The sequence below is a fragment of the Plectropomus leopardus genome, chromosome 21, assembly GCF_026936395.1.
Source record: "Plectropomus leopardus strain MGB_pleo_1.0 chromosome 21, ASM2693639v1, whole genome shotgun sequence".
Taxonomy (NCBI): Eukaryota; Metazoa; Chordata; class Actinopteri; order Perciformes; family Serranidae; genus Plectropomus; species Plectropomus leopardus.
The window spans coordinates 19,385,960-19,399,816 of NC_142196.1; the positions used below are offsets into that span (position 1 = coordinate 19,385,960).

Here is a 13,857-nt window from a genome sequence, read left to right on the forward strand (position 1 = left end):
TTATAACAAGAGTGTTCTAGATATTTTCCCCATTTTTTCCTAAAAATATTTAGGAATTAATTTGGAGTTCCTCCCCTTTTTGCAGCGCCCCCTCCCCTCTCATAAATAACAGTGTCTGAGTTGAACCCAGGCGGTTTTGTCAGATAACAATAACAGGTGCAAAGGATGATTTTCACTGAGATCCTTATTAATCAAAGGGAAAACACTTTTATATTTCCTTTTTTTGTCTCTTTCTTTTAGCATTTCCTATTGTTCTGTATGTTCTGGTGCCCCGACGACCCCACAGCTGAACTTTTCTTCTGACAGGTCTCTGATGAGCGAGTGAGGATACTCTGTTCACACCAACAAGGCTCAGATAAAAAGCCCTTCCTTCCTCCATCCTGGCAGCAGTTGCCTTGAAAGAACACACACATGCCAAAAAATGCCTCTTTGGTGCAAAAGAGCAGATCTGTCTGTGCAGAAGCTTTCCTGGAAATGCCAAAGGGGCTGGCATTTCCAAAATAACAGCAAAAATGCAAGAATAAGAGAAAACGCAATGGACTTCCTACTATTGTTTGAACATTACTCGGGAAGTCACAATAAATGGTGTCAGCTTTTTCTGACGTGATAGCCAAATAATCTCACAACTCTGTCAACACGACTGACTTTGCACTTTGATAGTAAGCTCGAATAGCACATTAACATAATCACAGCGTAAATTGTGCAATGAAACTAATCCCCAACGCAAATACATGCTTGACAGCTGTTTGTTCAAATTTTACAGAAATGTGTTGAGGCTGAGAGCAACAGAATTTAATCACAGCAAGCTGATTAAAAAGAGGAAAATCTGCTCCTAAGCCCACTCATTCTTTCTATATCACAAATCCAATTTAATGTACAAATAAGTTGATTTGCTGTGTTTCATTTATCTCATTGTGCTGAAATATTCACTCCTTCCTCCTCCTCCTCCTGCAGGCCCACTCCGGCCGGTAAAGAGCGTGTGTGCTGTGTGGGCCGCATCGCTCTGGAGTTTCTGTCTTGAACACCCAGCATTAGTCATCCAGGTTGGTGGATGAAGAGAACAAGTAGCTCAGGTGGGTGGAAGTGCCCTCATATTGGATCACAGAGAGGCCTCAAAAACAAAGAACAATGCCTCTGAGATGAGAAGCTGAAAGAGAGCAATGTGTCTCTAAACGGGGCTTCAAAAATACATGTGTTTAGGGAAGCTTATGTCTAACAAAGAGACGTTAGTCCTTTCTTTGCAGCTAATACAAGCCCTTTAAATTAACCAATCAGGTTTTGTAAATTTACAAGTTTAAATCATGGTAATGTTCTATTTTATGGGTCCTTAATATTGTGAAAATGTCTCTAACAATTTCCTAAGAAGTATCTTGGAAAGCACCATAAATGTATATGGTACAAGTAATAAGGAAATTATGAATATTCTTGACTTTGAAAGACATGGTTACTAACCAAGAGGCAATCTACAGGGCTGAAAACGACACAAAAGAGCCAAAAATTTTAGTTCTTTGACTGTCCACTTGAAGCTGGCTCCAGAGGAAAGTCAAATCCCATAGATACCAGTGTTAAAGTGGCCAACTTTACAGCAGAAATATAAAGCCAGGCACAAGAATATATTAATCACCCATTTACATTTTACTGCAGTGCAAACTGCAGGTGCACTATTTATTATTTGTCTCGTATATTCTTATTCTTCATCTTCCACCATGTGTTTTTGGACCGTTACTCCTCTCACAGCTTTGCCACAACATACACTTGCAAATTGCAATTGCAACAATTGCAAAAAAAAACCCAAAACACGTGCTTGCACAAAAAAAAATCTTATTTAAATGTATGGGAGATTGTCCAGCTGCAGCCTCTCGCCCAAATATGCTCACTAATGGCTCTAAAAAAAACAAGATGGCCACGGCTGAAATGCTAAACTTGAGGTTTCAAAACAGCTGTCCACAAACCAATGGATGATGTCACGGTAGCTACGTCCATTATTTATGCAGTCTATGGTCTCACCTACCAGAGTGACATCATATCATTGCCCAGGCCACGCCCACTTTTTGGAGGTAAGAGACATGCTGTCACATCAGGAGAGAAAAATGAAACTGCTGAAAAGTTGTTGTGTAGCGGGTTCACATAGACTTTGCAAAATACCTACATATGCAAGTCAGGTCTATTGCCATATTCAGCTAGCTGGCCGTGGGGATGTCTGACAAGAGAGTTAAGTTACCAAGCGCTAGCAGTTTGATTATGTGCAAATGCCTTGAAGTGCATGTTTAATAGGCTGTCTGTGGGCCAACCTACTCAAACTACTTGAATAAAGTCATGGAAAAGGGGTCAATTATTCTGGAAAAGGTTTGAAAATTTATAGAAATTTGCAGGAATCCTGTCTTTCTATTCATGAAAGGACAATAGTAAATCACCAGAGTGTCCATTTAATTTGAATTAATTACTTGGAAGTGTACTATATGAACACTTGTCTCTATTTTTCATATAAATAATCTAAATTTCTCTGGTTTTTTTCCAGGAAATTTCTTGGCATACAGTCAGAAATTATGCAGAAATTACGAGCCTGTACAATAAAGTATCACCCGATTCAAGACACTATGCAAATTCCACATGGACTTGATGACTTCTTAAATTACACATTCTCCTATCTGTATAAACACACTGGTGTAGTGAAGTAGATTTACAATACTTTATATGTTGCTTGTGAGACACGACTCCAAAATCAAATGATTTGATTGTCTGAGGCAACTGATATTTCACAGAACAGATATGCACAAGTGTACCTGAATTTGCCAAATAAGGTCATTAGAGTTTAAACTATATAGCATCCAGAGACCTAACATACAAAAATAAATCATCAAGTATAAAAAAAGAGCAGATTCATCATACAGCTAACATACATTAACCATCCAGTGCTGAGACTAAAACATCATGAAAAACTCATTCGCTGACCAATAATGACTTAAAACATCCTGGTTGCACACACTAACACTTTCAAGTCAAAAAACACTAGAAAATAAGTTTGTTTTCGGCTCAACCCTGTGTGAAGAGATATACATCACTTACACTGCATTCAGAATTTGAGTTCATGTTCAAAGAGTGCGAGTAGCAGAAGACAGGCCCAACCCATCAACAGACCGAGGTTTTGCAGGAAGAACATGAGACACGGTCTGTCCGTCTTCACTCGACTCATCTCTGGAAGCTGAATATAGGACAGAAATTAAGAGAAAAACTAAATTAATAAAAGTTTTAATAGAAATATAGAAATATATCCCATAAAGTGACCAAAACATCTGTTGCTAAAGTGAGTACATGTTGGTATGAAATAGGGGTTGACAGATATTGTTTTTTCAGAGCCAATACTGATACCAATTATTAGTAGGTAAGGAGACTGATAACTGATATTTGGGACCAAGATGCATTTCCAATAAAAATGAAAATGCTTTCAGTTCATTGAGGCATTTTTCAGGCTAGTGGGGCTTTGAAATTTTGGCTTTCGGATCAATGGAACCTCTCTATTCATGTATTTTCACTGTCTTAGACCTCAGCAATTTTAAAACAAACTGCAATTGTCTTGATGAACATTTTTTTTAAATTGACAAACATAATGTGTAATTCATGGCAAAATTCAAATAGGGTCAAAAAATAATTTGTCACTCCCCATGAACTACTGCAAATACTTTCTGAAAGAAAGCCTCATTATGAGATGCCGCTCTATAGGCTTATCATATGGGGCAGAGGAATAAACGATATCAATTAATTATTTGTTTTGGTCTTTTCATATGATTTGTTGATAAAAACAGAAGTATAGAGTACATATTTTTATAAGGCTCCTTTACCATTTCGACCAGTGACAGATAGAGGAAAATCCCAGCAGTAACAGCGAAGATCCACTGCTGCACCTCCATCTCTGAGGACACAAACAGTCCAATGTAGAGCCCCATGAAGGCCGTCAGAGCGCTGAGAAAGTTCATCAGCACAGCAGTCTTCACTGAGAGTCCAGAGCTCAACAACACCGCAAAGTCCCCTTCAAGAGACAGAAAGCAGAAAAAGATAAGCCAAGCTGAGCGTTTCCTGGCCTCAGCCAAAAAACAACAAAAGCGTTCCCAAAGTGAGTAACCGTGACCTCTCACCCATCTCGTGCGGGATCTCGTGGCACAGAATGGCCACGGTGGTCGCCATGCCGGTCTCGGCTGAAGAGGAGAAGGCCGCCCCGACAACCAGGCCATCGGCAAAGTTATGAAGGCTGTCTCCCACGATTACCATCACAGCCAGCAGAGGAACCCCTTGTCCTGGGAACACAAAAGGGAGTCTGTGTGGTTAAAGCTCATCCTCAGACCGTGACAATCGTTCGGTCATGCCAGGCGACTAATTACAAAGTACAGCACATTCAGCTGTGTTTGTGCGGCTCATGTTGAAGAAGCTTACTCTGATGTGAAGGGCTCCTTGTGTTGATGTGTTCGGGAGATACTTCTGTGCACTCCAAGTCATCCACTGGTCCCTGCAGGACACAGATGATTATTCACAGCAACACATTTTTACACCTTTCATTTGCAAAGTCAACCCTTTTAAAAACATGGGCAGATTGGTTTGATTTCTTGCAAAACCATGGGGAGAAGAGCAATGAGCAACTTAACAAGACATGGCCCAAAAAATACAAAAGTAATTGTGAGACATTTGTGAGAAAATTACAAAAAAACAAGAAAATGACCTTAAAGTATATAGAAATGTACATATTTATTTATTTTTCAGTAACATACCATATGTACTTATTTTATTTTATTTTTCTTTTATTATTTTCATTATAATAAAAAATAAAATAAAATATTAAAAAACTAAGGTAATTTTCTTGTCACTTCTTGCTAATTTCTTGCAAACTGTGGGGGCATTTCTTGCCAAGTTGGTCAATGCCTTTTTTCCCTATTTTAATGCTCCCCATTGCCAAATAGTTTGTGAAAGGCATCTGAATGCAGCACAAGAAGCCTGGTGTCGGTTTCAAAGAGTTAAATAAAATTGCTGCCGGATGAGATGAATCCACCCAAACAGGGTATTTTTATGTAACTGCTACAATGGTTGGAAACTCTCTTTCCACGTGAGTGACCCGTCTCTGTGTCCGAAATGTTCTAGTTTTGTAAAGTGTGTATTCAACACAGGCATGAAGTGCTTTCTGAATGATTCAATACTTCTCATTCTCCAACATCCTACATGCCCTGTTCCTTCTCTCCCTCCCACACCACGCTTCATTGCCTGTTACATAAAGGCAGAGCAGGACAATTGATTTAAGTGAATTCCAGTCAGTTTTTAAATGTGAGCATGGATTCAGTGGATGCATATTATCCTTGATGAACAGTATCTATGTTTTTTGATAGTTGAGCTGTTGTTACATGTGTTTTATTTCTATTATCTGCTTTTATGCTCTTGCATTTGTGTGCAAACAAAGAATATGTCCAATATTGTGCTGTAATTGACTGTCAACAGTGCCCTCTAGCAGAACTCCTCTGTTTCTAGTGCATTTTTGCTTTCTTGTTGCTCGTCTGGAGGAGTAGTGTGGGAGGGAAGCATCAGTAGGGCGAATGAAAATGACTTTAATAAATCCACAGCAGCATAGCACAGTAAACACGATATTTAAACAGTGTTTATCATCACAGCTAATTCTTGTTTTTGGGGAGATTAGGAAGCTTTGTGGACCAAAGTAGGAATTAAAGTTTTGTTTGTGACAGTAATAGAGAATGGTGACATGATTTGATCAGAAGAAATACACATATTTGTGTTTATGAGAAAGGAAACACAAGTAGGATTACAAAGAAATGTGATGCTGTGAGAACGATGAGAAGTGTTGCAGCAGCTTTCCTTGTTTTTGGACTTTTGTTGACTTTACCCTCTTGTGATAACAAATTACCTGGAGACCGTAGTTACTTACTTCCATGACAGGTGTTTATATACCCTACGCTTTCTATATACCCTCTAACTTTCTCTGTTTATGTGTGTCTCTTCTGGAGATCAATAAAGGCTCTTATTGTATTTATATTGTCACAGTTATGGGCACAACATTTATGAAGTTTAGTCAAAACTAGTTACAGCAAATAAGCAGAGAAGTCATAATAGACTGCTAAAGGCGATGAGAAAACGGTTGAAATATCCAGGATCTGCCATTCTAAGTAACAGCACCATAGTACGAATGCAAACTTGACCAAAAACTGAAAAAATAAAAGAATAACAGTCTTAACCTCTTCTACTCTGTGTAGACAACAACATTACCGTCTTTCACAGGCTGTGATGGACTGAGTTTTAAAGCTAGAAGATGGTATGATATGAAAAGACCTATTCATTATCAGCGTGTCAGGAAGGGGGTTAAATAATGCTCCAATGCTGGGCAAAATTTGGCAAGGAAAAAGATGGCATTGTAAAAAACACTTCATTTAAAGAAACAAAATAAAACCATCTTAATTAGCCCTAAAAATCAAAAACTCTGGTTTTGTTAAAATTAACCCTTAATTCACCCAATTAATGAATATATGCTGGCTCTGTTTATGTAAATGGAGTCTGGCGGGTTTGGTGAGTGATTTCAGGGCTGTTTCTGGATTTTGCTCTTTTTTTCAAACTGATTTTTTCAGCAACTAGTAAAAAAAAATGTGAGCCTCCAAGAACCTGTACATCTCGTGGTTTCAAATCCCTGCGTAAAAATGTTATAGAACATTGTCAAAACACAAGCTGATTAAAGTTAGAGCTGCAATACTGTCTTCAAACTTTCATGAAATTCAAAAAAACATGATGATTACTATTACATCACAAAAAAGGTGAAACCACTGACATGGAAGCACTACAACTTATATATTTATATTTCCTGTTTTTCATCTCCCTTCACTTGGAACATGTTTTAATTTTGTGCTTTTTAACATTCAAGAACTGCTTTGTCATGGTGACTGTGCCTCCTTTCACAAGATAACAGGGATAATGACGGAAATCAGGTTTTCCTGCCAAGAACAATATAAAAAAACCTGATAGTTCAGTGTGGGCAGTGACGAGACTCACCAGCTGTATGGTGGAGATGGACTTGCCCCTCTGTGACTGTCCATTGATGTTTAGCTCTAAGGGAAGGTCACCATGACCCTGCAGACAAAAGAAAGTCATGAGACCAGTGTTGCTGAACAGTCAGCTCTGCAAAACTTCAAACTCGGCACAAACTTGCTTGTTCATGGAAAACTTAAAAAGTTCCATTTCTGGATAGATAAAGAAAATCTGCCTCTTGTGCTTCACACACTGTATGCTGTTTGAGCATTTGCTAATCATTAGATTGATAAGGGGGTAACTCTTACATGACCATGAGACGGGACAAAGAAGGAAAAGATTCTTTCAATGAGGAAAAAGCCGTAGATCCCTGCGATCATTCCCAGAATCCTCCACAGATACTCTTTTCGTTCTGGATTGTGTTCGTCGTCATGGCTGTGGGTGTCATCATGGAGGCCGAGGATCTCCAAAGAAGACAGAAAACAATTAGACATTCACTCCTCAGTCAACAGAGAGGATCTTTACACATGTGTGGCGCTTGACTCACAGTTACAGAGGGTGGTGCAGTAGCTCTGTGTCCGATACCTGTGGTATGAGGTGCAGGAGTGCGTCTCCTGAGAGCGTCCCCACTGCCAGGCCCACAAACAGCTGCAGGATGAGCGTGTAGGTTTCCTGGCAGGAGTTGAAGAAGATCAGGCAGATCCCGAGCATGGAGCCCACCGTGATGAGCAGGACGGCAGCCGTGCTGTAGCCGTACTCTGCAGAGAGGAGGGAGTTTACACACATTTTTGCCCCTTTGATGTTTTTATTTTTGCACAATTTAAAACACACAAAATGAAAAAACAAACGACTGGTTAAATGAGACTTCGATTATACTGCACGAGATGTGTGAGAGTTTGTAAATTAATTTTTTGATATAATTTAACTATTGGTAAATGTGGACCCCTATTATTTCAATTCATGAAGAATTTCTCTCTTTATTGAAATTCTTTATTTACAGTGGAGGCATTCGGGAAACAACATGTTTTGCTCACAAATTCAACGTAACATTAGGTGAGTAATTAATATACAAATTGTTATTTGGCTGGTGAAATATTTCTTTAAACCAAATAAACCAAGGAATATGACTTTTCATAAACAATAGTCTATTTAGGCCACTAACTTATGAGTATTCCAATTTTTGGCATGTTTACCTGCATTAGTACTTTATATTCCTTTTTGCTTATTTTGAGGTTCAACTGATGACCTCAAACAACAAATATTCATTAGATAAGGTTTAAGTAAAAAACGTCACAGAGCAATAACTGCTTGATTTAGTTGCAAACTAACTGTTTAATGTATTTATCAGTGACTGAAGGCTGATGTAGTGAAATGTCTTACTCTCGAGAGCAGTGGGCAGAGATCCTCTTCTCTTTAATTCTGCAGACTCGCAGGCATTGCCTAGCAACTGCTGAATGATGGCTGGGCACATTTGTCTGAAGTGCTCCTTGGAAATCGGCAAATGAGGATTCAGAGCAAAAATATCCACCAGCTGATTGGCTGAAAAACACACCTGATTAGAGTCAAAAGTAGAGACAATTTTGTGGATGAGTAGGAGGCACTTCATATCGAGGCTTGCAGTCACTGCATGAAGAATACAGAAATGTTGTAATGCATCTTGTCATTCAGAATATTCACCTTTAAACATTTACAAACATTTGCTTCAGCCTCACCTGTGCCCAGTCTCTGCTAATTCCACCAGCTTCATGTTTGCAACCATCCAGCAGAGGCCCGCCCCCTCTCTGTGAACTCCGCCTCTTCCTGTGGTGAGAGTGTGTCGCTGCTTCCCTCCCCACTCCCAGCTGATGGAGCAGCTCCTCTAAATCTGAGCAAAGAAATCACTGCATCATGATACTGTGCACCAAGTCAAATTCAACTCGAGAAACACCAGATCAAAACAGCACTATTTTGGATTTAACCTGCAGATAGCCGGCATTTGTGCCACTATTTAATAGTGATTTTGACATTTTTCATGTAAAAGATGGTGATATATTATTTTTAGCAGCATGGAAAGTATCTGACACTGCTTTTAGAACATTTCTTTTTTTAAAACCGAAACTGGTGTAAATCTTTCAGGAGGGTTAGCTGCTCTTTCATGCATGATGACTCATCTTCCTTTTCAGTGGCAACGACAGAAAACACCTTAAAATAAAGAACTTACAGAAGACATTGAATGCCTAGGTATAATGTGAAAGATGTTTGTAGAGATGGATCCACAGAAGAATTATCACCCAGCTCTGACACTAAAGCTACTTTCGATGATTGTTTTGGTTTTACAGCCTCCAATGTTACTGTATTGTTCCCTCTCATCGCGCTCGTAGTGTTGTTTTTGCAACATGCAGCTATTTTTAGTGGAAAAGCTCTGATTAACCAACTTTACACTACCTGCTTAGCACCCAACAGCAGGCACACACAGTTAGTACTTGGCTGGTGAACATAGTGGAGCATTAAGCAGCTAAAGAGTGAGATATTTCCAAAAAGTGACCACCAACAGAGCTGAAAGGCGAGCTAATATAGAACTTAAAGAGGTATTTCTCTGCTGAAAAGATTTCATAAAACTGGGCTGTGTGCAATAGAAAGATACAAATACTTGTGAAATTGGTGCTACATGACCACAAAAAGAAAGAAAAGTGGTGCTTTTGTTAAGGAGGTACCAACAATAACGTACAATACCAGAATGCATGAGTCGCACCAGACCAATAAATGCTGCTGCTGGTAGGTGATGTAATGCAAGTGGCCCATCAGAAACAATATGGCGGCCGGCTGGTAATACATGATCTTGTATTACAGTTAGACAGTAATGTTTCTGAAAATATTTTAGGTGAGAAATAGGCAGCACAGTATCTTAATCACTATTTAAATTAGTTTTACCATTTGATCTCAATTTTTTAGTATCCATTTTTACAATACAAAGAAAAAACATGCAAACAGGAAGAGGTCCATGTACTCCAAAAATGTAAAAAGACGTTATTAATAAAGGCTTTTTAATGTAATTCCTCCTTTAATTTTTCACATTTTTCACATTTTTGGAAGGCCTGGATTTCCCTCCTGTTTGTTGGTTTTCATACACAAAAAATGTTCTCATGTAGCTGGTATGCTGTTGCACTTACCCATTATCTGCAGGTCACTTGTGCGATTTAGGGATTGAAAGATGTATTCGGTAAAGAAAGCAGGAGACGGGAGGTTCCTCTGTCTGAAACAGTGGCCCTGCAGGACGTGGCTGATGACGGCTGCGGCCAGTTTGGGCACAGAAGACACATCAGCGCCTGCTTTTTCTTGTACGTCAACATCTTCAAGGAGGTGAGGGGCATCAATACACTGTGGGATCAAAGTTGAAGTAATCACACCTGAATGTGCACCTGTTGAGACGGGGTAGATATCTAAAGATCTTACTTGCAAATCAGATGAGGCGTCTTGATGGGAGGGGTCGTAGTGCTGGTTGATGAGCTGCAGGATACTTTCTGTTTCGCTGGGAGACAGGAAGAGGTCGTCCTCAGCCGGGTGTAGACTGGCGAGGGCCAAAAGGTAGAACTGATAGTTCCCAAATGAGGAGGAGGAGGAGGAGGAGGAGAGGGAGGAAGGAGAGGCAGCATTTGACACACACAGGTCATCCAAGTTAATGATGTAGTACAGCAGAACGGTGGAGATCCGCTCGTAGTCCTCCTCTGTGAGATAAGCCTTCCCATCATGCTCCAGCACAGAGAGAGCCACATCTGGTGTCAGGCACTGCAGCAAGACCAGGAGAAGAGTTTAAGGATACTGAACTTCTAGGATTTCAAGACATTTCTGGAACTTGAGGACATTTCTAGGATTTTAGGACATTTCTTGGATTTTAGGTTGTTTTCAGGATTTCAGGATGTTTCTAGGATTATAGGACATATTAAGAATTTAAGAACATTTCTTGGATTTTAGGATATTTCTGGGATTTCAGGACATTTTTAGGATGTTTCTAGGACTTTAGGGTCTTAGCTAAGATTTGGGGACATTTCTAGGATTTTAGGGTGTTTTTAGGATTTCAGGTCATTCTTGAATATTGGGACATTTCTAGGATTTTAGAACATTTCTAGGATGTTAGGACGATTCTAGGATTTTAGGACATTTCTATGATTTTATCATGTTTCTTGGTTTTTAGGACATTTCTAGGATTTGGGGACATTAGGTGCCTCTGTTGGGGTAGGGGGATCCTCTACTGGCTCTATTTTAATGTTGTTTTATGCACTCTGGCACCTTATGAACGCTAAAAGTACAGAAACACTTCCCAGTGTGAATCACCTTATTTTTATTTTGAATTAGAAAATGATTGGGGTGGCACCTGGCACCCTTTCTTGGCCAGATTTGGACTGTGGACCATAAATTGAGTATCCCTGATTTAAGGACAGAGAGTTGAAAAATATCAGGTCATGTGAGCACTGACTGAAAACAAATGACCTTGGAAGAAGAGTCTGCTTGATGAAAGGCCTATTTTCTCCCTGCATACACTGTGTACTCTGCCTCCCAGAAAAATGATAGCTTTGTGCCACTGTTTGTGCCCAATTAGACCCACACACAGAAATACTGAAGGTTAGGAGAGTGGGCGAAGCACTACTTTTTGTTAGTGAGAAAAGTTTCTATTAATTTTTAACTTTCAAGGCTCGAGACGCACATAATCCTGTTGTCAGCCCACCAGCACAAACATGTGAAGTACCTCCAACTCCACACTATGGAGTTTATTATGTCAAATGGAGGGATGCCTAAAGCCACTCAGCATGAATGCCCCATAGAGGTCAAGGACTTAAGCCTCCACATTCACTCACATTCCAGCCATAACAAGCAAGTTTCTTGGAACAAGCAGGCGGCAACAGGATGAATACATAATAAGTATGGATGCGTGAGAGCTCTATTTATCACGTCGTGTGACAGGTTTACCCCTTACCTTGTTACAGACGTCCTCAGAGGTCCCAATCCGCTCTGCGCAGTGCACCACCCGGAGGAGCTTGGCGATCAGGACTCCGGTGTGATTCTTGTTGAGCTTTGGCACATCATCATTGGTACCCAGGGGCAGATCCAAGGCCCTGAGAGCCTCCTGCAGGTACCCCCGCTCCTGCCCTCTCACCTCCAGCAGACAACGAACCAGCAGCAGCAGCAGCAAAGTGGGCGCACCGCTCCTGAAGTGCATGTTCCTACCAAGGATGTCCGACTCCCTTGAAGCTCCCAGGACTGGCTCAGAGCTTGAAGACGATGATGCACACAAACAAACAAGCAAAGTGAGTGAGAAATATGAAGGTGAGGATAGAGCTGGAAGCTTCCAGAAAAGAGGAGGCGTTAATGATTGGCCCGCCAGATCTGGTGGAGGACAGCAGGGCTCGAAGGGCACCCTTCAGCTGAACCAGCCCTTACAGTGTCGAACGGTCAGCCAAAGCCTGGGCCCCTCAGTCCACAACAAAAGGATTAGTGCAGGCAAGTGAGAGAGCACAGGGGCAGGGAGTAGGGGGCATGGAGGGGGAGACGGTAGAGAAAATAATTAGAATTGAGGAAAACTAGGCAGTAGGCTATTATTAACGCAAAGCAACGACAGAGATACACATCTAAAGCAAAGTAGTTGCCAGAAATGCTGCACCTCTTCAGTTTCTAAAGTCTGAAGGCTTTCATAATGGTCTCCATATTGAGCTAGTTTCCTTATTTAGCAGCATCAATTGTTCAAAACTGGTGTGAGTGTGTGCATGTAGTATGTTGAGCCTCAGATGCACTGAAACCCTGGTGACGTCCAAATAAAAGGATTTTTTATTCTCTATGATCTCTGAGTCATCAAGGATCAAACATGCGGAGCAAAACATGCCAAGCTTTCCCGCAAAAACACTTTCCAACATCCACCCACGCCGTACACCCTGCAGGTCAAACCGACAGAGCAATAAGAGGACTGAAGCTACAGTAATACCTGAGATAGAATAGATGAAAAGGCTTACCGGATGAACCGTTCTTCCCTCTGCTCCTCTCTGCTCCTCTCTGCTGCTTAACTAGGTTTGTTTTCCTCCTCCGGTGGGATAAACAGAAGATCCAGAGCTTGTTTGGGGAGAATTCTTGGGCATTGGTGCTGCTGGTAAAACCCTCTTAGGAGAAGTAAGAGTTGAGTAAGCTCCTGAGGATTAGCTGCGACAGCCTCAGAGGGCTGTGGTTTCCATGGAGAATGCTGCCTCATTTTCAATATTAGGTGATGGGGGTGGCCAGCCACTGGAAGGGGGGATTGAATGGCTCATGCCTGACAGAGTAATGCTTAGAAAATGTGAAATTGAGCACAAATTAGTTATAAAATTTACCAGAAATCACAAATTCACAGATCACTTGATAATTTGGTATTTATGTTTCTTCTATGCACAAAAAAATCTTTACAAATGTTGATTTTTACAACTAAAAAATCCTTCCCCTTTGTTTAAATTTTAAATCATCTTTTACCAGAAGTATGGACTTGAGTCACATGATTTAGACACGAGTTGACTTGAAAAAAAAAAGAATGACTTGAAACTCAGTTTGGACTTCACTTGGACTTGAGCCTTATGAATATTTGATGCCTTTCCATAAGCCCAAAAATTAAATGTTATTTAAAAGTGTGCCACAAATCAAGTAATTTCCGTCTCTCTCCTGATTCAATGAACGGTAAAGCTATTTATTCCAAACAAACTGACACTTATGGTGCGTTCATTTGGGGTCATGTATACAGTTTTTGCAACATAAGTCCATATGAATGCCCCCTTGTGTGGTATTAACAACCTCATATAAAGAAAATTTTCTTTAAGCTCCTAATTCACATATTGTGACGTGTTTGATGACATTTTC

The 13,857-nt window shown here is 40.3% G+C and overlaps 1 protein-coding gene across 2 annotated transcripts; it reads right to left on the reverse strand.

Moving 5' to 3' along the window:
- Window positions 1-777: 777 nt before the first annotated feature.
- On the reverse strand, window positions 778-13,201 carry LOC121960764 (zinc transporter ZIP12-like). Of its 2 annotated transcripts, none has more exons than XM_042510617.2 (13): window positions 12,990-13,201; window positions 11,960-12,254; window positions 10,441-10,773; window positions 10,158-10,365; window positions 8,721-8,872; window positions 8,389-8,560; window positions 7,594-7,766; window positions 7,317-7,472; window positions 7,033-7,110; window positions 4,429-4,501; window positions 4,134-4,292; window positions 3,840-4,027; window positions 778-3,202 (listed from the first exon to the last, which is right to left on the reverse strand). In XM_042510617.2, the coding sequence occupies exons 2-13, from the start codon at window positions 12,200-12,202 to the stop codon at window positions 3,074-3,076; spliced, it is 2,064 nt and encodes a 687-aa protein (XP_042366551.2). In that variant the 5' UTR covers window positions 12,203-12,254; window positions 12,990-13,201; the 3' UTR covers window positions 778-3,073. The 2 variants fall into 2 exon arrangements, with proteins under 2 accessions (XP_042366551.2, XP_087928312.1); XM_088072186.1 differs by having other exon boundaries at window positions 11,960-12,446.
- Between the last annotated feature and the right edge of the window lie 656 nt (window positions 13,202-13,857).

Bases quoted from the DNA above. Each gene is read 5' to 3' on its own strand.
- LOC121960764 (XM_042510617.2), bottom strand. From the start codon at position 12,202: ATGCACTTCAGGAGCGGTGCGCCCACTTTGCTGCTGCTGCTGCTGGTT. The intron at 7,473-7,593 runs GTATCGGACACA...TCTTCTTTGGAG, and splicing joins TCCTGCACCTCATACCACAG to ATCCTCGGCCTCCATGATGA. The intron at 7,111-7,316 runs GTAAGAGTTACC...TTTTGTCTGCAG, and splicing joins TTGTCCCGTCTCATGGTCAT to GGTCATGGTGACCTTCCCTT.